This window comes from Camelus dromedarius, chromosome 15 (genome assembly GCF_036321535.1).
Source record: "Camelus dromedarius isolate mCamDro1 chromosome 15, mCamDro1.pat, whole genome shotgun sequence".
Classification (NCBI taxonomy): domain Eukaryota; kingdom Metazoa; phylum Chordata; class Mammalia; order Artiodactyla; family Camelidae; genus Camelus; species Camelus dromedarius.
Window position 1 is genome coordinate 33,985,056 of NC_087450.1, and position 25,265 is coordinate 34,010,320.

General features: G+C 36.8%; 1 protein-coding gene and 1 long non-coding RNA gene across 5 annotated transcripts in view; one reads left to right on the forward strand and one right to left on the reverse strand.

Moving 5' to 3' along the window:
• EML4 (EMAP like 4) overlaps positions 1–25,265 on the reverse strand; it is a 124,024-nt gene that overhangs the window by 3,499 nt on the left and 95,260 nt on the right. For all 4 annotated transcript variants that reach the window (XM_064494543.1, XM_064494542.1, XM_010997142.3 and 1 more), the window contains 7 exons: positions 18,673–18,824; positions 17,459–17,584; positions 17,242–17,373; positions 16,458–16,525; positions 7,329–7,417; positions 5,839–5,936; positions 75–162 (listed from right to left, as the gene is read on the reverse strand). In XM_064494543.1, coding sequence (XP_064350613.1) covers positions 75–162; positions 5,839–5,936; positions 7,329–7,417; positions 16,458–16,525; positions 17,242–17,373; positions 17,459–17,584; positions 18,673–18,824 — 753 coding nt within the window. The remainder of the gene's footprint in view (positions 1–74; positions 163–5,838; positions 5,937–7,328; positions 7,418–16,457; positions 16,526–17,241; positions 17,374–17,458; positions 17,585–18,672; positions 18,825–25,265) is intronic.
• On the forward strand, positions 126–24,045 carry LOC116157461 (uncharacterized). Its single transcript, XR_010384207.1, has 3 exons — positions 126–1,167; positions 18,545–18,587; positions 23,000–24,045. It is a non-coding gene; the product is annotated as an uncharacterized LOC116157461 (long non-coding RNA).

The window sequence follows — 25,265 nt, forward strand, 5'->3', positions numbered from 1 at the left end:
CAGTTCAGTCCCTGCAGCCTGCTCATTACTGCCCGACAGACACGTCTCAGCCGCACGTGATCGTTCATACTCACAGTACAGGATCTCATAGTCTCCCGAGTTAGACATTATATACTTGTTGTCTGGGGACCAGTCAAGGTGTGTGATATAGCTGGAATGTCCCTAGGAAGTAACACATAAACTATTTAGAGAGCAGTTAGAGTTCTGAATGACAAATAGTTTCACAGTAGCCAGTACTGTCTTCTGAGTAGCCGTTCACCAGGAATCGCAGGTCCTTAGTTCTTTTTTACACTACCTTGTTTGGAGCCAGAACTTTGGAATTTAAAGAAACCTGACCACCGTGGAAATGTTAAGCACCTGGAACCTGGTCTTTCCACTTAGATAGCAGCAACAAGCACCTACCACCTGTGCTACACTTCCAAGAAAGACAGTCTCAAATTTGTGTCTTCGAAGACACTGTAACAGATACCACAACCTCAGGCCTTATTTCAAGTCACTAGTGTCCCTAAGTTAGCACAGTTATTTTTATCTTTATTTTTGAGAATGAAGTATTGGTTGCAGGTTGAGCACAAAGAGTACAATTTTCCTGGGCTGCTTCCTGAGTACCCACGGGACACCCCAGAGGCTGAGGAAGATGGGACACCCACAGTTACACTGGAGATCTCTTAGAAAAACTAATCTCCAAAGAATATTCTGGATGAACAGTTACCCAACATCGCACTCCCTCTGAACAGCTGGATCCAATAATCTGACTCCTTAAATAAGAATACAGTGATCTTTTTCTGCTTAGGTTTTACTAACACTGGGAATTTAGACCAAAAAAATTTATTAAATGCTGTATTTTCTTGGCTTCACATGTAAGCATTTGATGACTTCCAATAAACTACTGCAGATAAATCAAACAGGTCTTAAGGTTTACACCCAGGTCGATGAATATTCAAAATTACTTTTATCTCCTGCAGTCTGTATTAAAACATTTAATTTCTATTGTACTTTTTGAATTGCTAGCTTTCTGCTCACATGGTTTTTATTTTTAAAGCTAATACAAAATACCTTAGGTATAGTTTCTAATGATTTACACAAAGCATTTTCATTTTTCTAGCAGTCTTCTGACGTCTAAGATGTCCTAAAACCTTTCTGGAGCTATGATCACCACAGTGCTGCATGGTAAATACCCATATTTATACATTTAAATGAATTTAAATGATGTGAATTTGAGAACTATGAAGCTTCCTGGAATCACTGGGGATTAGGTGGTACATTAGAGAAGAGGTTGTGAATCACTTGCTAGGCATGTGGGAGACCTACCAACTTAACAAGAAATCAGTTTCAATGCCAGAAAGACACATGTGGTTCTTGGATATTTTCTGAATGCGGCAGGAAGATGGGGTTCACACAGATCTTTTTCATAGTGCTCATGAGTCTGATGCCTGGCTCTGACATCCAGAGAAGCCACGATTCTAAGATAAGAAAAGCGCTACTACATGAATGAAGGATTTAACTAGATTAATCATGGCAAAGTACTGTCCTCCAAGAAGTATTCATCCTAATGTAGTACTTAAAAATACTGTTTGAGTCTTTGTGAAAAGAATTTAATAGCACTGCTTAGAAAAACATCAAAGCACTGTTTGGATGCATAATATTCATGCAATGCACATCTGTGTTGGACACAGACTGTACTTAGATGGTAAACTAAATCAATGTAAGTATTTAAAAAAAAAAAACCTCTTGAATAGGGAAAGTCCCCAAATTTAGAAAAGACCTTGGGGCAGTTACCAATTTATATTGGGAAACAAAGTGAATATTTTTTTTGGTAGTATGGAGTCCAATAACCAAGCAGAGAAAAAGTTAGATGCAGTTGTTTGTTAAGAGTCTGTAACGCTGCCTTCCCAGATGCCACTTGAGAGTGTCCCCCCTGCCCTGGGCCCACAAGAATAATTACAAGTGATAGTGCTTGAGAATACACTGGAAAAATCAAAAATATTTCAGCTAAATCTTTGTCAACCGCTGAAGGTCATCATCTACAGCAGTGGTTTGCAACCCTGGCTATATATTACCTGGGGAGTTTTAAAAAAAGTACCGAGGCCTTGAGTTAGGGCACTGAGTTTTTTCCTAAGTAGGTACCAGGTGTCCCCTCACTATCTAGAGCAGTGCTGTCCAATGGAACTTTCTGCGCTGATGAAAATGTGTATCTGCACGGTGCAGTGCAGCAGTAACTAGCCACCTGTGGCTTCTGAGTACTCAAAATGTGGCCAACGCTCCCAGACAACTGAACTGTATTTAATTTCATAAACAAAATTGTGCTTAGTGGCTGTGATGCTGGATAATGCAGGCTGAAAACAGTCCATTGTTTTTCTACTGATCTGAAAATACCTTTATTATTATCTAGTAAATTTCCATATAAATAGAGATCTGTTTTTGGACTCTCTTTTCTGTTCCATTAGTCTATCTGCCTATTCCCAGCCAGCTGTGATAGTTTTGTGGTATGTGGAAAATTTCATATGAATCTTAAACCATTTTACCCAGCTCATAAATACCATGTTGAAAATTTAACTAAGAGTGCATCAAATTTAGAGAATAATTTGTAGAGAACAGATATTTTTATCAGGCCTTTTCATCTAGAAACACATTATGTCTATTTTTTCAGTTCTTAGTTTGCCTTTCAGTCACGTTTCACATGCTTCCTGTGCTTTTCTTGCCAGGTCTGCTCTCAAAGCAGCCACAGTTTTTGTTGCTATCGCAATTAAGATTTTTTTCCCCATCACATTTTTGATATGCTCTGCTGGACTGAGGGAAAGCTGATCTTTATAGAGTGTAGACTGTCAGACTATCCAATCCAGTCTTTAGAGTGTAGGTCAGGAGAGCATAGCTTATCCACTCCACATTCTCTCCTCCTAAGTGCCCAGGAAAACACTGTTTCCTAACCTCTTTCTGCAGCTGTGGGTGCCAGAAGTCACTGAGTGAGGCTTCTGGGAAAACTTTAAGAGAACTGACTTAGGAGAACTGACTTTTTCCCCTTGCTCTGATCCCATCTTCCTGGAACTAGGATGTGATGACTGGAATTCCAGTAGTACCTTGTTGAGGATGACTGAGTAGAGAGAAAGAAGGATCCTGAGTCCCCAATGAATTCTTTTAAATAAGAACATAACCCTCATTTGATTAAGCCACCAAGTACTGCAGTATAATTCTTGTTATAGTAATAATGAAATATGTACTGCAATAGTTTTATGGGTTATTTTCTTGGAGATTTCTAGGTAGACAGTTTGGAAGCCTTTTACTCATCTCTTATTCATACATATATTTTCAGTTACCAACATCCTGACATTTTTGTCCTGACACTTATTTTACCAGCACTTCTTGCCTACTCTACCAGACGCTGTAATGCTTTTTAGTGTATCGCTGCAACTTCAGTGTACTGTACTTCCTGGGCTACGATCTTTGAGTAGCAGCGTTGAAAGGTACATAGAAACTTGAGTCAAACAGAAAGCTAGAATGCCGGCATTCAGGGACCGGCTCCGACTGCTTGGTCAGAGTCCATTAGAGGGACGCTTCCTAAAGTTCTATGCCAGTATCCTGCTGCAGCTATGGGGCCACTTCAGTGTTAACTAGTCACAGGAAATACTGAAAACAAAATAGAAAACAGCATTTGTATTTGGATCTATGAGAGTACTTCCAGTTGCCACATTTTAATCTTTAGAGCAATCCTATAAAAGTAGGCACTACTATATTCTCCAATTTTAAGATAACAAAATTAAGACTCAGAGAAGTTAATTAACTTGCCTAAAGTTGCAAACTAGTAAGCAGTAGAGGCAGCATTAGCCCAGTTCTGTCCTATGTCATAGCAGACAACAGACAAAAGCAGCTAATATGAGACTATAAGACCAGCTGGCAGAAGCAGACAGCAAGGAGAAGTGATAGCTGGAAGCAAAGCACAGAACAGAAGATAATGAGAAAAGCAGAGCAGTCGAGCCTCAAAGAGTACTATAAACTTTAACAGTTCCTAATGATATCTCAAAATAATACTTTCATACACACTAAAATAAAAAGCTGCCTAACTGAAGAAGGCCATGTCTCATGCAACTGCTAAACTTGCCACTTCTCAGCACTTCCAAGGTCATTCTCGCTGTCCAGTGTCACACACTGCACACTTCCCGCTCTGCACCCGCCGCTGTGCTGTAAGAGCACAGCACAGTCATACACATACTGAACAGCCGAGGCACCTGCGTACCTTGGGGAGTCTAAGAGTCAGAAGAACAGGGTTCAGGTCCCAGATCTGCCACTACATTAAGATGCGACCAAGGACAAGTCATTTACCTTTTCTGAAACTCAGTATCTTCATCCATAAAATGAAGGCTGAGCTAAGTAAATGCTGGAGTGCTACCTGTAAAATTTTATGATTCCACAAGATTATATTTGATAACACTCTTGTTTATTAAGGCATGGACTTTTCTAAAAGGTTGGGGTAAAAATTAAGAAAAATTTGGTGCTTGGTAAAGGTAAATTTAAGTAAATCTGAAAATTCCTTTCAGTAGAACATTTAATTTGATTGTGTTGTACAGTGAGGCACTATTACACTACTGTTTCATATCCCAAGTATTAAGATAATAAGTCAATTAAAAGATAGGATTTAAATAAATTAATGGATACTGATTCATAATTTTTGTCAAACTAAATAAACTATTTTGGATAAATTCTAAAACTATGTAATTGCTTATAGATCAGCTTATAGGCGGATGACAAAATACACCAAAAAAGAAAAGAAAAGAAAGTCTCTTCTTTGAATAGTAAATGACCTGGGTTTACTTATGTATATGTTTCTAAAAACTCATTCCCCTAAAACTGTTTTGTGATAAAGGCTGTTAAAGGATCTGTGCTAATTCATCAAGTGATTTGCTAATCCTAAATTGATTTGCTAACATAGATAACAAACTACCTCATTTCCTATAAAAATCATACTTAAATATATTGAGTACTTCTTAATCTGCCAAGCACTATTCTAAGTATTTTATATGCCTTGTTTTAATCTAGTAAAGTAGAAAGTACTATTATCTTCACTGAATAGATGAGAAAACCAAAGTAGAAGGTTTAAATAACTTGCTCAAGGTCACACTTGAGGTGGTGAAACGAAAATTAAAATCCATGTTGTCTGATCCCAAGTTTGTGCTCTCAGCTCCTACCTGCTTTTCTTGTCGTGCCCTTAGCTTAAATGTGTACTGTGAGGACAACGAACAAATCTTACATATATATTCCCCGTGCCTAGAACATCTTCCTAGTTAGCAGACTGCCTGCCATAAGGTAATTACTCAGTATGTCTACAGAATTGAATCCAATCTTCCTCTTACAATGATAAACCAATCAGAAACGCAACAAATTAAAGGAAATAAGCTTCTGTTAATTCTCTTAATGCAGATGAATCGCCATATAAACTATGTTATTTTCAGCACTAGAGAGGTCACATAGGAAATTGCAGTGTCAAGGGTGGGCAGGATCATGAGACATTGAGATTAAAATGCGAGAGACACCCTTTCATCTCTGACTCACTCCATTTAAAAAAAGTGTTATTTTCCAAAGATTTCCTAAGGAAATAGCTTTGATTTAAGAAACTGCCTTAAAACTAGTTAGAGAGAGAAATATTAAACTCCCATGAAAGGAGAAATCTTTCTAGAGCATACATGGAACAGCTATACTCTGCTGTCAGGGAATCTCAGTTTTCAAAGATTGACATTAAGGTTTAAAGTTTAAAGCAGATACATCAATGTAAACATTTAACTCTCTTTCTAATAGAAGTAAAGATCTCTAACCACTTTACAGCTTAATTTCTTTCACTTCACTACTTACAGTGCACTTTCCATGTCTGCTATATTTTCTTCCATTTTCTGAGACTACATAGAGGTAAATAAAGTTGTCATGAGATCCTACAGCCAGGAAGGTGCCATCTAAAATCAAACAGGAAAAAATGTTGGCTAAGGAAATACACTGATAGGTTTATTTACTGTCACTTCACTGGACCTATACCAAATGACATTTTACAAATGTTGTTAAATCTCATCAACTTAACTATTATTTGGTGTTTTATGAATGAATCCTTCCATTACTAAGCAAAACCAAGTGGTCATCTGGTCCAGTACAAAACTCTCTTCTTGGAAATGCTCACAGGCCTTGGACTCTTCCCTTGGCCTCATCTCCTTTCTAGTTAGCTACAAACTGGCCCCAGGGAGGTTAACCTGCTTTTATGGGTCTAAGTATACAATATTCACATGGCAGGCAGAGTATACAATTGCTTGTTTCAGCCAAGCACATATGATCTCTGCAACTACAGGGTAGGCTCTCATGGGAAGGGACCATGTTCTCTTTTACGATCTACTCCATTATACTTACCATATAACAGATGGTCAATAAAGTCCATCTTTGAGTTTTAATTGCTACATCTGCAGTAATTATTTGCTGTTATAGCACTAAAAAAAAAAAAAAAAAAAAAAAAAAAACCCCAAAACAGAAAACCTTTCCTGCTTCAGGGTAACTGTTGCCAGGCTTATAGCTGGAAGCAAATACTTTTCCTTCCTTGTTCAACACAGAGAATAGTATTCTGGGCTTCCTTTGAAGCAATTTAGAAGTGATCAAAAAGGTCATTTGGACTCCATGCTGATCCAACAACTATTGGAACGTATTTTCGAATACAAGAAAACATCATTTGGACTAATTTCAGGGAAGAATGATGTGAATCAAATCCATATTAATGGGAAAAAGGAATTAGAATATCAAAGAAAATTAACATTTTGAATAAAGTACAAAAAGAATTATTCAAAATGGCTAAATGAACTGACCAAATCCTTATGAGTTGCTAAGTATTTTATCTAATTAACAAACCAACTGTTACTAAGTAACAGTAAAAATCAAGCTAGATTTTAAAGAACTTGAAGGCCTATAAAATGTGTACATTTTGAATAGTATAATTTCTTTTACATTCTGTTATATACAAAGAAGAGGTTACTAAATAGATTAACATTCAGCCTAATACCTATTCAAAAATCTGAGTATGTGTAGTTCCAAAAAAGTGGTATTTGATTGCACTGTATTCTGCTTTCAATTGCAAATGCAGTTGTAACAGTTTGCTCTAAATTTATGTTTGCTTGATGATTCAGAATGCTGTTTAACTTTGGCAGATCTTTTGCAGTTTCCTGCAGCAGAATTTAATCTGATGTTGGGGGACACATTCAATACTTAACAACTCTAGAGAGTAGAGGAAAAAGTAGTCGGCTTTACTGGAAGTGAAAATATGTAATTACAGAGAAATGCTGTGAATGCCAGGATGGGGTAAATCTGCCTACCTACTGAGTAGCGCATCACAGAGAGCTGTTCATTCCCGTCTGTGTGGATAGAAACTAGATCTCTGGTTTCTGCGTCCAGAACAAACCACCTGTTAAGAAGTAAAATCAAAGTTTTCTTTAGCTATTAGCATTTATAGAAAAAAATGGTTGCTGACTTTTTCTCCCTTTTTAAAAAGAAATTTATTAAGCAGAACATTTTTCCCTCTTCTAATGGTGAATTCATCTTGCAAAGTGTTGCTAGATACAATATAAATATACTTATATGGGCCTCAGCATACTCTCATTTCTATTTAGGTATTCACTGAATGCCAACAGTGTCTCTTTGCGAGGCACAGTTCAAACAGAAAATGACAAGATGATCAGTGTTCTTGAAGATTACACTAGAGCCAGGGAAAAATAAACGAACAATTGAAAAGTAAACGAACAATTGAAACAAAGAACAATTAAGTGCCAACCCCACTGATGGTGACTATGTATAATAGAGGAACTCATAGAAGGAAAATGAATAATAGCAGACATAGAAAAACTTTTCACGAGGATGTAGAATATAGCTGAGCTGAACGCTGAGGGAAAGACATACAGGCAGTTCGGGCAGAAGAAGTGACAGCTGCAGCTGTGGAGGTGGGAAGGAGCAGGACAGTATGAACGTGGGAGGGAAAGGCAGAGGGTCATTCATTTGGTGTGATTTCAAAGGAACCAGCAGGGGACACTCTGCCTCTCCAATGCCCCCAACACCTGCACATGCAAACTCTTAAGTTCTTTGAGAGACAGTTTTTCATTCACATTTATAGGAAAAGTCAAAATGTAAAAGCCTCTTGAGAGGTTAAAACAATGACTGAAATCCAACTACATAATAAGTGACTCTTATCAGACCCTCTTCTAAAAGCACTTGAAGGAAGGGATGGTGCTTCAGAAGAGCATGGTGAGATAACTGGGTACAAAGCAAAGACTGGGAACTAAGGAAGGACAGCTAAGGGACAGATAAGGAAGAGGAGGGCAGGTTACAGACAGCATGCACAGCTGGCTGCAGGAGTTCAGAGCTGAGCACTGCCTGGCTCAGATCAGGCACTAAATAAGTATTTGTAGAATGTATAAATGAACACACATAAAGTAAGTCTGGAACATGACTAAGTTTTAGCAAAAATTATTTAATAGTAATGCAGAGTGTAGGAAGAAATGGTAGGGGTGGAAAGAATGGGACAAGATTAGAAAAATAAAATCACTATCTTACTCTCATGTACTGGATGGAACAACAAGAGCAGCAAGTTTTATTTCTAATTCTTCAGATGGGAAAAATTCCACCAATAAAACAAATCATAATAACAGTTCCTTTTAATTTTGAAGCACTGTAACTAACACCTGGAAAGAGACCACTAAATTTAAAAAAATTTTATTTAGGAGAGAGGAAAGGCCCTAAAAGAATTAAAAAAAAAAAAGAATATTTGGTGATGTCGTTTAACATACCTCAACGTATTCAAGGTAGAAGATAAAAGACCAAAAGATCCCAACTTTTTGCCTATCACTGAAATCCCTCTCTAATTAAACGTGTTCATGAATGAATTAGTAACTTGTGAGCGGTGGACTGAAACTTCTATGTAGCTAATCAAGCTCATAAATACTGTCTCTTACCTAGGGAAGAAAAATAGCTTCTATTTGTAAATACTTGAGTTTATATAAACGAAAGCCAATCAGCAGGAAACTGGCACTTTGAAGCCCTGTGGTGAATGTCTGATCATTTCCATTTCCAAAGGTGAATAAGAAACACACTTTATTGCAGTTGGACAGTGCCCACAGATTATGGGTTTTGTCTGAGAATGTAATTCATTAATCAATTTTTATGGCTGCCACCGTGAAACTCCTCTGAGTCAAGAAATGCTAAAGCTGATGCCAAGTGAACTGCCTTTTCAAAACAGGGAACAAAATATCCCAAACTCAGATTGCACAGACACACCTAAATAACAGTGAGACATGGCACCACTCTGCAGGTATCAGGTTTCAGGTTTTAATGCGTTTATGAAAACTTTGCTATACTTTCTTAGGCATTTAAAATGATCAATTTTTATTTTGGAGAAGTTCCAACTGATACTGTCTTAAGACTGCTTCCAAGTCAGTTTAATTTTCCTAGGAAAACTGCAAACAATTTTGTCTCTTTGGAAACTCTCTTAAAAAGTAACTAAAAAAACTCCAGAATGTCTATTGGTATAATATGTAGAAACCTAAAACTCTGAGTCATTTACTGGTTAGAGATGGTAGCTCTCAAAAAAGAAAAAAAAACCCTGCCTACTTTTTCTGTTTCTTTACATATCAGGGATTAATTCTTCCACTTTTGGCAAGTAATTTTCAGTAATAATTAAATAACTTTGCTATTGAAAGTATACAACTTCCACATGGATCCCCAGCAATTATTTTAAAGCTCCCACCCTTTTCATCGCATGAGTTATGTTCTACCTTTAGAAAAGGCTTTCAGGCTCAGGACCTCTATCCCTAACAAAGGGATGCAGAGGATGACAACAAATCCTTTATTTTAGCAAAGGGAATTTCTAGAAATAATATTTAAGTTTTCACTGTGTTGAACTGTATTTTCAATGTAGTCTAGAGTATATACATTGGAGCTAAGGTTTTCCTTTAAGATAATTTGGAATCATTATGGGACTCTATATGATCTCAAGGACCTAATGGGTCTTTCTCAGAGATAGGAAAGCTTTGGCCACATATCTAAACTGTTATGACTTGTGAGTCAAGTACCTACACACAGCACCATCATTAACTTGATGATGACTTTTTAAAAAGACACTATATTGATTTGTTTAGAGGCAAAAAAGAATCATAAGATTTTACAGCTGGGAAGTATCATACTTTAAAGTCCCTGAATGAACATATAACTTTAAAATATGAGTTTAAAAATATTCATCATAATATAAAGTATGTCCTCTGGGTGGCAGGTTTGTAACTTTTCCCACCTGCTTCGTTATGAAGCTTCCACTTACAAGAACAGGGATGTGGCTTTTATAATCAGAAAACCACAGGGAAGAAAAGCCCAATTCAACCCTCTTACTTTATAAGTAAGAGCGCTGAAATCCTATGATGGCAAAGCACTTGACAAGCCACCAACCAACTAGTTAGTGGCAGAGCCAGGAGAGAGTGTCTGGCCCTTGTGCTTTTCACTACGTCACACCAAGGAAAGGTGTGATCCCATGGGAAGTGCTCGCTCTCTATCTCTGAGATACACTAACATTTAGAGATGCAGAGAAGAAAGGAGTCAGCAAAGGAGGCAGAATAGGAGTTTATAATCCAACTGGGGAGACAGTGAGTTCATACAGTAAATAGTTCAAAGTAAAACGAATTTCACAAGTACTAAGGATGATGAAGTTTCAGAGCAGGGAGTAATCACTAAGGATGGGGGCGTCTAGGACCTCGGCACATCAAATGTGGCGAGGACAGGTGGGGCATAAACAGGTGGAAAGGGGTAGGTAAGAAAACACAAAGAGGGCCGAAGTGTAAAGGACAACAACTTGACCATTCTGGGAGGCGTGGTGAGGGAGAGATTTTTAAATGGGCTTTAAAGGCCAGGCTAACAAGTTTGGATTCCACTGTTTAGGTATCAAGAAGCTTTTAGGAAAGTTCTAGTCCAGTTAGTTCATAGTTTCCTGAATTTGCTCAATCCATTCCTCCTGCTTGATATGAGCTCCTAACTCTTCACTGCTTCTTCAAGATTTCAGCGCTCCTTCAAGGCAGGACCCATCCCACCTCCTCTGGGAAGTGTTCTCTGACCACTAAGGCTCTCAGTCATTTCTCTGTTCATCTTCAAGCATTAGTGCCTGTTTATTCAAGTAATACTAAACTACAAATATGCCATGCTTGCTGTCTTTCTGTGTAGTATCTTATTAGGCTATAAGCTGCTCGGGTAGGGACCATGTCTCGTATTTCTTTGTGCCACTCCCTGCACGTAGTGCTCCGCAGCCTGCCGGAGCTCAGAGCAACTCAGAACTGGAGCTACAACAAGGCAGAACTCAGGGAGATTCATGCTGATGGAGTTCAAAGACACTGTGCACCCTGGGGAAAAGTGACCTCAGGAGTACCCACGGGCCAAGTTCAGCAACACCAAATTACAGAGGGAAAAACCTATTCTTTTCTAATTAGAAGTTTTCTCTTTTAATTATGTCAAAGTGTCAACTAGTGCTAATACGCCTTTGACATTTCCCTTTTGAGCAGAAGGAACATTTCTTATGCTCAGAACCTTTCTAGTCAACAGTATCTGGTTAGAATTTGGTAACAGTACTTTAGCTACATTGCTGGTTTGCCAAGGTTACCGTCAAATCAAAGTAACCTTTAAAAACTATATAAAAAAAATAACAAAAAAAGATGAGTTGAGCTGGATCCCCAGTCTCTCTAGGTCTAAGGTTCTGTGATTCCATGTCAAAAACTAAATGAAATTCTATACCTACCCACTCACCAGGCTCATTTTCCCAGTCTGCTTCCTCGTCAAAGCTGTCACTGTCAATACAGACCAAAACCTTGGGGTCTCCTTTGAAGTCACCTCTCTCAGTCTGCCCACTCCCCTTTCCATCCTATATGGTTATTATACACAGTATGTTCTATATACTGCCTCAATTCCATGGATTTCTTTCTTTGAAACAATTTCCAACTTTGCTTTTTATTCTCCCTACCATCACTTCAAGTCTACTGACTTCTCGAACTCTGGGTGTCTCACTTCCATTTATCAGCCTATATAATGACTATGGCAAAAAACTCCTGCCTCTAATACTATATGTTGGTTTGGAAATAGAACTGGATCCAACCAAGAACAGATTAAAGTTCTGTGCAAACTTCTTGGGGATTTTGTCTGAGCTAATACACACCTATCATCCTGATGGGATGGCAAATATAGTTGTCATTTCTCTAAGGCCTGTAAGTGGTATAAAGATTAAGTGCCTTTTGAGAAACTAGTTTCAAAAAACAGGAAGAGAAGAAATGATTAACTGGGGTCTTGGAAAAATCAAGCAAAATGTATCTTACCAATAATTCAGAGATTATAAACTTTCATGTTCATAATGGTTCAGGCTCACATATATTGTGAGCTTTATGAAGAATTTTAAATTCCACCAAGAAACACAAATTTTAAAAAGTGACAGAACATTATATTTGAAAATACGTGGTACGCCTAAGTGTGATTTATTAATTAAGTAGTTTATGAGTCATTGGTTCAATAAATCTAAAATTTCGATAACTTAATGACTAACAATTACTAGTATATACTAATTTTTATCCATTTATATGCTTTAAGTCTTCATTTTGGTTTAGAGGATATCAGCCTTATTTAAAGCCTAATGAAGTGCCAATATTGCCAATACCAAAACCAGACAAAGACATCACAAGAACACTATGGACAAACACCCCTTTATCAATATAGATGAAAAAAATCTTGAACAAAATACTAACAAACTGAATCCAGTAACATATAAAAAGAATTACATGACCAAGTAGGATTTATGTCAGGAACACAAGGTTAACATTTGAAAATGAATTTATGTAATACTCCATCTTAATAAAGGACAAAAATGATGTTATCTCAATAGACCAGAAAAGGCATTTGAGAAAATCCAACATTTTTTCATGATTAAATAAAATTCTTCAGAATAAAGAGCATCTATGAAAAACCCACATTAACATGATACTTCATGGTGAAAGGCTGAATGCCTTCTCTCAGAACTAGAGAACAAGATCAGGATGACCACTCTTGCCACTTCTATTCAATACTGTACTGGAGGTTCTGGTCAGGACAGTTAGGCAAGAAAAAGAAAAACAATTCAGCTCGGAAAGGAAGAAAACTATTATTTGCAGATCACATGATCTTATATGTATAAAATCCTGAGGAATCCACTAAAACAAACTATTAAAACTAAGAAACGAGTTCAGCAGAGGTACAGGATACATATAAGATCAATACACAAAAAGCAGTTGTATTTACATATTACCAGCAATGAATACTCCGAAAATGAGTGAGAAAACAATTCCATATAAAATGGCATCAAGAGAATGAAATACTTAGACATCATTTAACAAATGTGCAAATCTGTACCCTTAAAAACTAAAAACATCTTTGAAAAAAACTGAAGATCTAAATAAATAGAAAAATCCCTCCAGTCCATAAATTGGAAGACTTAATATTGTCAACATAGTGACAGTCCCCAAATTGATCTATAAAGAAAAAAAAAAAATCCCTATCGAAATGCCAGCTAGCTTCTTTGAAGAAACTGACAAGCTGGTTTTAAAATTTGTGTGGAAATTCAAGGGATCCTTAATAGCAAAAACCATCTTGAAAAAGAACAAAGTTGGAGTACCCACATTTCCGGATTTCAAAACATTATGAAGCTATAATAATCAAGACTGCAGTATTGGCATAAGATGGACACACAGATCAATGTAATATAACTGGGAATCCAGATTGAATGGTCAACTGATTTTTGACAAGGGTGTCAATACCACTTACTGGGGAAAGAATAGTCTTTTCAGTAAATGGTGCTGTAACAATTGGATATCCACATGCAAAAGAATGAAGCTGGATATCTACCTCACGTCATATACAAAGATTAACTCAAGATGAATCACAGATCTAAAAGTAAGAGCTAAAACTATAAAACTCTTTGAAGGAAACATAGTAGTAAATCCTTATGACCAAAGACAAGAGAAAGAGTAGATAAATGGGACTATGTAAAATTTAAAACTTGTGCAACAAATGTTACCATCAAGAAAGTGAAAAGACAACCCTTGGAATGAGAAAATATTTGTAAATCACATATCTGATAAGGTACTGAGGGGGCAGGTATAGTTCAAATGGTAGAGTGCACGCTTAGCATACACAAGGCCCTGGGTTCAATCCCCAGTACCTCCTCTAAAAATAAATAAACCTAATTACCTCCAACCCCCTCCTCAAAAAACAAAAAAACCCCCTAAACTGATAAGGTACTATATCCAGACTATATAAAGAACTCTTACAACTCAACAATAAAAAGGCAAACCAATTTAAAGATGGGCACAGGATATGAATAGATATTTCTCTAAAGAGGCTATACAAGTGGCCAATAAGCAGATGAAAAAGATATTCAACATCATTAGCCATCAGAGAAATGCAAATCAAAACCACAATGAGGGGAGAGGGTATAGCTCAGTAGTAGAGCTCCTGCTTAGCATGGACTAGGTCCTGGGTTCAATCCCCAGTACCGCCACTTTAAATGAATGAATGAATGAGTAAATAAATCAATCAAATTATCCATCCCCTGCAAACAACAACAACAACAACAACAACAAAAAACCCACAATGAAAAAGCATTTCACACCCACCAGGATGGCTATAATCAAAACACAGGCAATGACAAGTGTTGGCGAGGGTGTGGAGAAACTGGAACCCTCATACTTTACAGGTAGAATTGTAAAATGATGTAGCTGTTGTGGAAGACAATTTGGTAGCTCCTCAAAATGTTACACAGAGTTATCAGCAACTCTATCCCTTGGTATAAAGCCAAGAGAGTTGAAAATATATGTCCACACAAAAACTTGTGTATGACTGCATTATTCACAGGAGTCAAGAAGTGGAAATAACTCAACTGATAAAGAGGTGTATCCATACAGCAGAGTATTTGGTGACAAAAGGGAATGAAATACTTATACATGCTATACAACGTGGATGAACCTTCAAAACAATGTTGAGTAAAAGAAATTAGTCACAATGACCACATATTGTATGATTCTGTTTATATGAAATGTCCAGGATATGCAAACCTATAGTAACAGAAAGTAGATCAGCTGCTCACGCCTGGAAGTGGGGGGAGGTAATGAGGAGAGACTGCTAACTGGCTCAGAGTTTCTTTCTGGGTTAATGAAAATGTTCTGAAATTAGCTTGTGACGAAGGTTGTTACAACCCTGTGAACTTCCTAAAAACTACTGAACTGTAGAAATGGGTGAATTTTATGGTATATGAATGGTATCTCAATAAAACTGTTGAAAAAGAATCCTTACTATATGAGGATTAGCAATGTTAAGGAAGTACTAGGTACACTTAGGGCCATGAATTTTTTCACCTTAGAAATTATATCAGTAATACATTCTTTTAAAATGATAATTTTATTTATCATTGTGATAATATATTCACACTTGTGCTTACTTCTTGATTATAAGAAATAGAAGATTTCCAGATCTGGATGTGAGGGCATCTTTAAACATTTCTGCTAGTCACCTTTTCTGGATCATGCACAATTTGGATACGCGTTTCATTATACTAAAAACAAAATTCCTTGCTCCGAGTGTGACTTTTTTCAAGCTTAAGGTCAGTGATAATCTGAATGGCTACACTGAGGAATTTTCAGTTTTAGACAGTACAGGCAGGCATTCACAGACCCGTGTAAAAAATAATAAAGGAGAACGTTTTCTTAAGAATCAACAGAATCTAATTAGGTATGAAACCAAATTTAGGAGTTATGTATAAAATGAACGCTGATAACTACATCTCCCCTAGATTCTAAATAATCCCCAACTCCATACCAGAAAGAACAGACAGCAGTTCTTATTTAGTTACTGCATCACTCATTCATAAGGTGTTTTCTACTCATCTCCAAGAGGAAACCGGCTTAACTTTAGCTTAAGTCACTTAAATTAAGTGACTTCTCATTTTAAGCCTATTCATGATGAAGCTTTAATATAAACAGTTATACTCAATATTAGAAAGTAATTTCAGTTAGTTGAATCAGATCAGTTTTTCCTTAAAAACTGGGGCTCTGTATGTACACGTATGCCTATATTGTACATTCATCCAGTGAAGGGGTGAGTCTTAACGATTCACGTCCTTCTAGCCCTTACTACTCCATTTGGTGTTTAACTCCTTCTTATATATAGTGGGGTTTCTGCTTTGCACTCTGATGTAGCCTGAATGCCCACAATAGTGTCTAACAAATGGTAGGTGCTCAATGAATAATAACTGAATGACTGAGTATATACAACAGAAAGAGCAACAAGTATATAACTGTGCCATTTAGAAGATTAATTCTCCAGATCAGATTGTGAACATGCCTGAATAACGGTTACACATCCCACCAGTTTGATCACTCAGCTCACATTTCCCTTAAAGACCCTACCTGCCTGAGTGCGTTCCTATGGCCACCACTGTGCCACTTGGATGAAAATCTGCACAGTGTCCTGGTTCCTAGAAGAGAGACAGACAGCTGTTGGGGAGTACATGAGAAAGTCTCCCTAGATCTATGGGAATAGTGGCAAAACATATTTGAAAATAACTTGTTTCACATAAACATGGAATCCCAATCAACTTTATCATAGCCAATGGGAAATACCACATGGACATGACAGGAAAAAGAATTTCAGAGCAGGAAGGGGACATGCTGGCAGAGTGGTGGGGGAAAGGACAACCAGCTTGTGGCTAGGCACCGGAACAATGGTAAGGCTAATAACAAACACCTGTACAGTTCTTTAGAGTCTGCAAAGAACGTGTCTACACCTTTTAGGCTAGAAAAGGTGGCTATCTGGGTGGGGTAGGGAGAACATACAGTAAGAGACCAACCCAAAAAGAAGACAGTAGAGTCTGTTAGTGAGCAGTCCTTACTGAAAACTGCACCACCACCAGAGGCCTAAACTTTCCCAGAACAATTAATGCTCTATAAAGATGTGAAATATTTTTGATTTTTACTAGAAAAATTGAGCTCTGTCCTGTTAATTTGCTTTTTTGGAGTGGGTTCATGTTGTACTTTGTGCATAAACACTCTCCCCTTTCCTCTTCCCCTTTACTGAGTTATGTAAATACATCTGGTTTTAATCAATGCTGAGTCCTTTTTGCTTTGCTGCTATCAACTGCCAGTTTAGGGAGTTTCTGTGGGGAGATTATTATCATATTTTTGCTTTACTCACATCTACGAGCCTGGTCCATTCCAGCCTGTGTTCCACTGAGTTCCACATGCACACCTGTCTGTCCTGAGCACATGTCAAGAGCAAATCTTTGAAGGGATGTGTGGCAAGACCCCAAAGCTCATCTGTATGACCCTGAAAATGAAATACATCCAGTGTAATAAGAAACAAAGGGTATCATCAGAAATATTCAGGCAATGGTTAAAATCATACAACTTACCTGTACTTCTATTTGGAAGCCGTCATTAAACGTTCCCCGTAAAATAAAGTTCCGTGATGTGCCTACCAAAAATTGATCTGCCTTTCCTTCTGCTACAGCTCTGATTGTTCCATACTGATCAGGAACCTAAAAAAAAAATTTGTAAAGTCACCATACACATACTCACCTGCATTAGTTATCACTTGAAGACTGCTGTTATAGCTGGAAGCAATGATGGGGTAATAAATGACAGAACTTCAAATTTGAAAATAATAAGGTAAAATCTTATGCTAATAAATGATGTGTTCAATTACATTTTATTACACAGAAGTTATAATGCATTACCAACATTCTTTGCTTCAATTATTAATTCATCTTTTATATAATTTCAAGAGTTAAGGATTAGGAGTAGGAGATAAAAGGGTAAGTTCTAGTAGATCACATGAAAACTGTGGTCTCATTTTATTACTTACTGGTTATATTATTTTGGGTTAAGTCATTTGGCCTGAGACAAATTTCTTTCTCTGTAATACAGGGATATATTTTCTTGGAAATGAAGCCTAAAAGCAGTACTATCAGAATGCTGTTTTTCAGAGGAGATTCTGTCTGCAAAGCACGTTATATGTAGACAAGACTGAGCATAAATTCAACATTTAAGTCATGAAAATATGGAAGCAATATTAAACTGTGAGATTTGCCTTTGCTCTGACAATCATTGATCTAAAACACTTCTTAGCTAAATCATCTCCTGAGATCTCAATTCAATTAGCATACTTTTACTGAGCACATAACACCTGTCAGGTTTTATGGATATGCTTGGTTCATGGCATGAAGCAGACATACACAATTGGCATTATCATTAAGCCCAATGTTTAGAAGATATTTTTTCAAGTTTTAAATAAAATTAAACTGGTCATCTTGTATACCTTGAAGCAGGATACACTATTCGATGAATGTTAAATTTTAAGTTTGTATGGTTATATTTTTGGATCACTAAAAAATAACCTGAGAAATAAGTAACAGCCACTTAATTATTCTGCACATTTTTCTTATTCCTTCAAATTATTTTGTTTAGTGAATGATCCTTTTTCTCTTGTTTATTTCAAGGTAATAAAATGACAAGAATGTACATCAAATTTCCCAGAAAAGTGTAAGTTATCTTAATGTGGGGTAAAAATACATGAGTTTAGAGGGTTTAACATCGAAAAATTTTTATGTTCCATTTTCATCCTTACCTCTATTTCTCTTTCAGGATTCAGATCATGATCCCACAGAATTATTTTTCTGTCTTTTCCACCTCCAGTTAATAACATCCCATTTCTCATCTGACAAAGTGTAAACACACTGCCATCATGAGCTTTGATTTGTTTACTGATCTGATAAACACCTAATATGATGAGGAAAAAATAAAAACACTAGTGATAATATTTTCCATCAAATTTTAGTGTCTTTCTAGAAGAAAACTTTAGCAGAACTATAGAGTGAATAAGCAAAAGTTTCTATAACTCAACAATCAAAAAACTGTTTTCAGCAATCTTCTGCAAGGCAGGTAGTAATGCTTAATACAACCTTTTGCATTCCTGTCAATATTTAGCTACTTAGAAAATATTTCGAAATACATTTTTACAAAAAGGTAACTAATACAGTGATAATTTCACAGACAACAGAGGCTACACTAGCCTCAGAACTTAACTATCTCTTATAATCATCTCATACAGTGGTTAGGGTAGGGATTACTCTTCTAATTTTAGAACTAAGGAAACATAGATGTAGATTTGGCTTAACCAACACCACATAGTTAGCTAGTGACAAAGTTGTCACTAGGACTCATGTTTCTTTACTCAATGTTCCTTTAAGTTTGCAAAAAAGCCTTCATTTCCTGCTGGGAAGAACCATTAATATTTAACATTTAACCACTGTTGACCTGGAGGCCTTCTGCTCTGCCAAGGATAACCCCTTTTATTTGCTGAGATATAGGGCACCGGGGAAGGTATAGGCAGGGGAGGCACTGGCGGCTTGGAGAAGTGACTTTTGACCAACCAAAGTATTTTAAAAACTGATTCAGCTACACCAATGTAAAGCTGAATGACAGCCCAGCTTTCTTGTATATTTGAAAGTTGCTAAGATAGTACATCTTAAAAGTTCTTATCACAAGAAAAAAATCTAACTATGTGAAGTGATGACGTTAACTAAACTCACTGTGGCAATCATTCTGCAATATAGACAAAACAGTATGTTGTATACCTTAAGCTTATACAATGTTATATGTCAGTTATATCTCAAAAAGACTGGAAAAAATTGTTCATATTCTAAAACTGTTCATTAACTGATAAATGGATAAATAAAATGTGGTATGTTCAGATCATGGAATATTATTCAGCCACAAAAAGGAATCAGGTACTAATACATTCTGTAACATGGATGAATTTTGGAAAAATTAAGGTTTAAGTGAAATAAGCCAATTACAAAAGATCACACATTGTATGATTCCATTTTTATAAACTGTCCAACACAGGCAAATTCATAGAGACCAAAAGTAGACAAGTTGGTGCTAGGCACTGAGGGAAGGGAGGAATGGGAAGTGAGTGCTAATGGATAGTGTTTCTTTTTGGGGGTGATAAAAATGTTCTGAAGTTAGAAAGTGGTGATGGCTGCACAATGCTGACTAAATTAAAAATCACTGAACTGTACATTTTAGAAGAGTGAATTTTATGGTATGTGAAGTATATCTCAATAAAGCTGTTACTGAGATTGTTCATTTTTACTCATCTATTTGAGCTGCCATTAAATTGTTAAAATTAAATAAAATTTGTAGGGCTTTGGTATCCTAAAAAATTTATACTACAGCTGACTCTCAAAATTACTCAGTGTGAGGCTGCTAGGGGTACAAATACTTAATAGATGGGTATATTTGGCAGTGAGAAAGGAAAGGGTTTGCCTAATTTGGAGTAGAGCTTGCCTTATTCAGCAGAGCTGGGAGCAGAACTCCAACAAACTTGCTATTCAGGTCAACTGCCTCGGCTCACATCAACATTCATCACCTAAAAATACTTTAAACATTGAACAACATGACTGTGACCAGTAGGACAGCCAGCCAATTATCTATCATGGATCTGATGTGACCAAGAGAGAAAGAACATCTGAGAGATGTGAATTTTCTGGGAGTATTGCTAGCTTTATTTGGGCATTTAAAAGTGGAAAAAAGGGAGAGCAAAGGGCTTATTTTCTCATGCATGGTCAAATTAATATGAGTAGTCTGAAAGTACCATGGTACCATGTAAAAAATTACAAAAAAAGCAGAGGTGTGGCATTTCACAGCTCTCCATCAGAATGTAAGAAAATGAAATACAGTTTTTTATTTTTAATTCAGCCTTCCATACTTCTAAACATGCCAAAAATCTTGTTAAACACTTAAGATCTTCCTAGAAAGATGGAATCTTAGGAAACAGAAAATAAAACAGAAGGACAAATGTTTCATCAGGAATAAAAATACTTAATATAAGTAGTCAACACTGTGAGATTCCCACTTTCCACTTCCTATTCCAGGATAGTTATTTCCTGAGGAGGACCTATATTAAAGCTAAAAAAAAAAAAAAATCTGTGCTTTAAATTTAAATTACCAAAGGTTCCTTTAGATAGTATTTACCTATAAAACAAATTTACAGTCCAAGATTCCCTTCTCATGAGCCTATACTTCTGACATTCTAGTTTAAGCCAAATGTTTGAAATACCTGCCAAGAAAAATAATTATCCTTGAATTTAAAAACCTATTATACCTCCAGGCACAATCATGGCCAAGTGTATCCAAGCTTAATTGCAAATTCCCCCTTTCTTCTCAACTCTAACAGAAACAAAGTTTCCATAAAAAGCAAGTTTACCTTGACTGCCAAAAAAAGATCATTTGGAGGGCTTCCTTTGCCTGTTTAACTACAGAATCAAATGTCAGGGAGACTTTGAAATTTATGTTATATTCTCAGCAAAGGGCAAACGGGCCCATGTTGACTATTTGGAGAGCAGGCAAAATGCTGGTGTTTCTCAGTTCCTTAAAGGAACTTGGCAAAGATTTAAGAATAATGAACATTTTATGGTAGTGTAGATACTCTCAACTTCCCCCTCTCCCACTTAAAAATTACGAATTATTCACATAAGAAAAATTTTGAACTATTTCATGTATGTCGGAAATAACAAATACCTTGTATCCATGTAAGAAAAATACTGAAACAACCTAAGTGTTGATCGAAAGATGAATGGATAAAGAAAATGTGGCATGTTCATACACATACACACAGACACACACACACATACAGAGGAATGAAAAAGAAGGAAATCCAGCCATAGCAACATGGATGGACCTTGAGGACACTATACTAAATGCAGTAAGTCAGAGAAAGACAAATTTTATATGATCTCACTCACATGTGGAATCTAAGAGAAATGAACTCACAGAAGCAGAACAGACCAGTGGTTGCCAGAGGTGGGGCAGGAGAAGGTGGTCAAAAGGTACAAACTTCCAGTTATAAGTTATAGAGATTCAACACATAGCATCATGACTATAGTTAACAATACTGTACTGTGTATATTTGAAAGTTGCCAAGGCAGCAGATCTCAAAAGTTCTTATCACAAGAAAAAAATATAACTGTGAGGTGATGTTAACTAAACTTATTTCAGTAATCATTTTACAATATATACAGTTATCAAGTCATTATGTTATATACCTTAAACTACAATATTATACATTATAAATGTTGTAAAACTGGAAAAAAGAAGTAGAAAATAATAATTACTTTGAAGATTTCTATTAATTTACATTTAAGGTAAGGAAAATGGTTTGGAAGCAAGGAGAAAATATGCAGAGCTTATGAGGCATAAAACAGTTTTGGTTTGTCTGTTATTTACTAGAATAAAAGGATTAGCTATGAAATTATACTTCTGCCATCCAAAAATGTCCCTTTATCAATTCGTGATATCACAGTATACTCAAATTTTGGCTCGTAAGACTGCCATCAGTACAGAAATATCATTTTAGGGAATACGCAAACTAGATCAATTTACTAAAATTTCTGGCAAGAATTTAAAAATAGAAACTAAGAGCTTGTGTTCTGATCTGGGCCCAAACCCTTTCCAGCTATACTTACATAACTGGAAACACCAAATATAAAGGAAAAACCTACATTCTCAGCAAGTTTGCCCGTAATAGGGTCAGTCATGTAGCAGATTTCAAGTGCCCAGTAGTTTACAAGATTAGAATTTCTTTTTGTGCATATTCAGATTTTCTTTGCACAAAGGTTAAGCCACAAGTTTTTCAGACAAAAAACCAAAATAAAAACAACCTCTGAACCTCTCTGCCTGCCTCTCACCCCACAGGCTAAAGCTAGTGAAGGGTTACACGTATACCCAAACTCTGCTCAGTGGTAGGACAACATGTCAACAATTTAAGTCACTGTTTTGATATACAATGCTATTCCTGGCATTTCTTATACTGAATAAATGTTAAGGTAAAAGACAAGAGAGGTCAGTGGGGAAGGAGCTGATAATACCATTCTTCTTTCTTTTCCCTTAAGGATCTTCAACTCAGAGCTTCTGGGTCGGTGAACACTCAGAGGTTTGGGGAGAGTGGCCTGCCTGGAGAGGGCATGGCACCTCTGCACCCCTTTCCCATGCCTTGCCCTGCGCATCTTTCCCATCTGGCTGTTCCCGAGTTATCTCCTTTTATCATAAACTGGTGGTGTACTTTATGCTGGCCACAGTGCTCAGGTCATGTGTCAGTCCTGGAAGGAATCTGACATGACGATGCCTCAAACCGCACATATGGTTATTTGCTCGCACTAAAGATGACAGTGAAATACTTGGAAGGTCATCAAACTGAAGTCAGAGAACCCCTTTCAATTGCTAGCTCTGAAGACTTTGGGTTAATTAATAAATGCCTTCAATTCTTAGTATCTTTGTATGAGAAAAGCGCTGTGAAGTGGAATAAGATGATGTCACAAATATAAACAATCTGGAACAGGGGCACAATAAATGCTGAACTTGCACCTTAACAGCCTGGGGTATTCAGCAACTCCAACGTAACATTTAGGTTTTTGTTATTTTATTTCGACAAAAAGTCAACTGAATGATGTTTTATTCCCGGCTCAGCAGTTAAGTTTTTAAGTGTGGTACAGAAGAAATAGAAAACTGTGTTGGAAAATTATTTTAAACTAAATTATTAATGTTCTAAGTCTTACTAGAAACAAGCAAATGACTTATTTTTTGGTATAAAAAATATACAGATACTCATACTGAATTTTTCATTTCAGGTAAAAATACACATGGATTTCTATGTCCTAGTTTTCTTTCTTTCTTTTTTAATCATGTGAATTTCCTTTGAGAGAACTGTTTTGTTCCCAGCATCAATAAACTTGAAAACGTCTACCTTTGTTTACCATTTTGAATAACTGTTTCTGATCACAATGTGAAACAGCTCAAAGATGCCATCCTTCCTATTTAACTGCTAGACACAGTACACTACACAAATTAAATCTACATAAGTATCTGTTGATCAATGATGTATATGTATATTATAAAAAGTTTGGTAATTTCAGATTTTGAGCATTAAAAGTAATCTCTATCCTACATTAAAAAACTTCTGAACCCACTGCAATTCTTTTTAAATGTGATTTTTAAAACCTAAACTGAATGAGAGAGGCTAAGAATGCATGGCCAATAATGGAGATCAGGGGTCACTGGTAACACAACTTGAAGTTTGTTGTTTTTTTTTTTTAACTTCTGAACACATCTAATTCAATTCAACCGCCAAACTTAAAAATTCAGGTGAACAGAAATGGAAAACACTAATCTAGTATATCTCCTAAAAAATACAGTATAAAAATCTTCACAATCATAAGACACCTACAATTCTATATTCAAATTCCACATTTTAGTGAAAATGATGCTGTCATCAGTACTACTCAACTTTTACTCCTACAGTGACACCCAAAGGTAAGATTAAAGTCATTTCCTTAATAAAACGTTTAACAAATAATTTTCAAACAGCTAGTACCAAGTGCCAGACAACGTGCTGGCCCTGAGAAAGTCTATCTGGGAAGCCAAGACATGTAAATTGGGTCTTTCCTTCCAAGCAGGGAGACAAGGGTTCTGCTATTCGTAGGTCACTTGGGATTTCCTGGTCTGCTGCAGAGGCTCCAGAAAGACAAAGGGAAGGAGTGTTTCAGTGTTTAATGTGAGGCAGATAAGGGAAGCAAGGGGCATGCTGCTCCGCCAATCCCCCGGGGAGGTGTCTCAGGAACCCTAGGTTGGTTCCACGTCGCCTTTGTCTCTCCTTTTTGGGGGCAACTCACAGACAGACTGGTTCGACCAGTTCTCTTCCTACTGCTACCACTTACTGCTGCTAGTGAAGAATCTCTGCTCCCAGCCTACCGATTTTAGAAAAGGTCTCTAATTTTTCTCTCATAACCTTCTGCTTCGAAGGAAGTACATGGTACTCTGGGCTTTTTTCCCCCCAGTTTTTCTGTCCTTAAGCAGTAAGGAAAAACAGGATTGAAAAAAGGCTATTTTCAATGATTTCCTCTAATTTTATCATCTACCACAGAAAAGGGTAAAGTGGAGCGGTGTATTTGGGTGCAAATGGGGTTTAAGAAAAAAAATATATCTGTATATTTGAGGTAAAGCTGAATGAATGCCAAGGCCAACTACTGGGGTGGGAGGAGGGGCTACAGAGAGAAAAAGAAAAAAGGAGATTGAGTTTATTCTTTTTCCCTCCCCTCTACCATTTTATCACATGGCCGTGCATACTGTTCTCAAAGATCTCTCCAGACCCAGCCCAGTGGA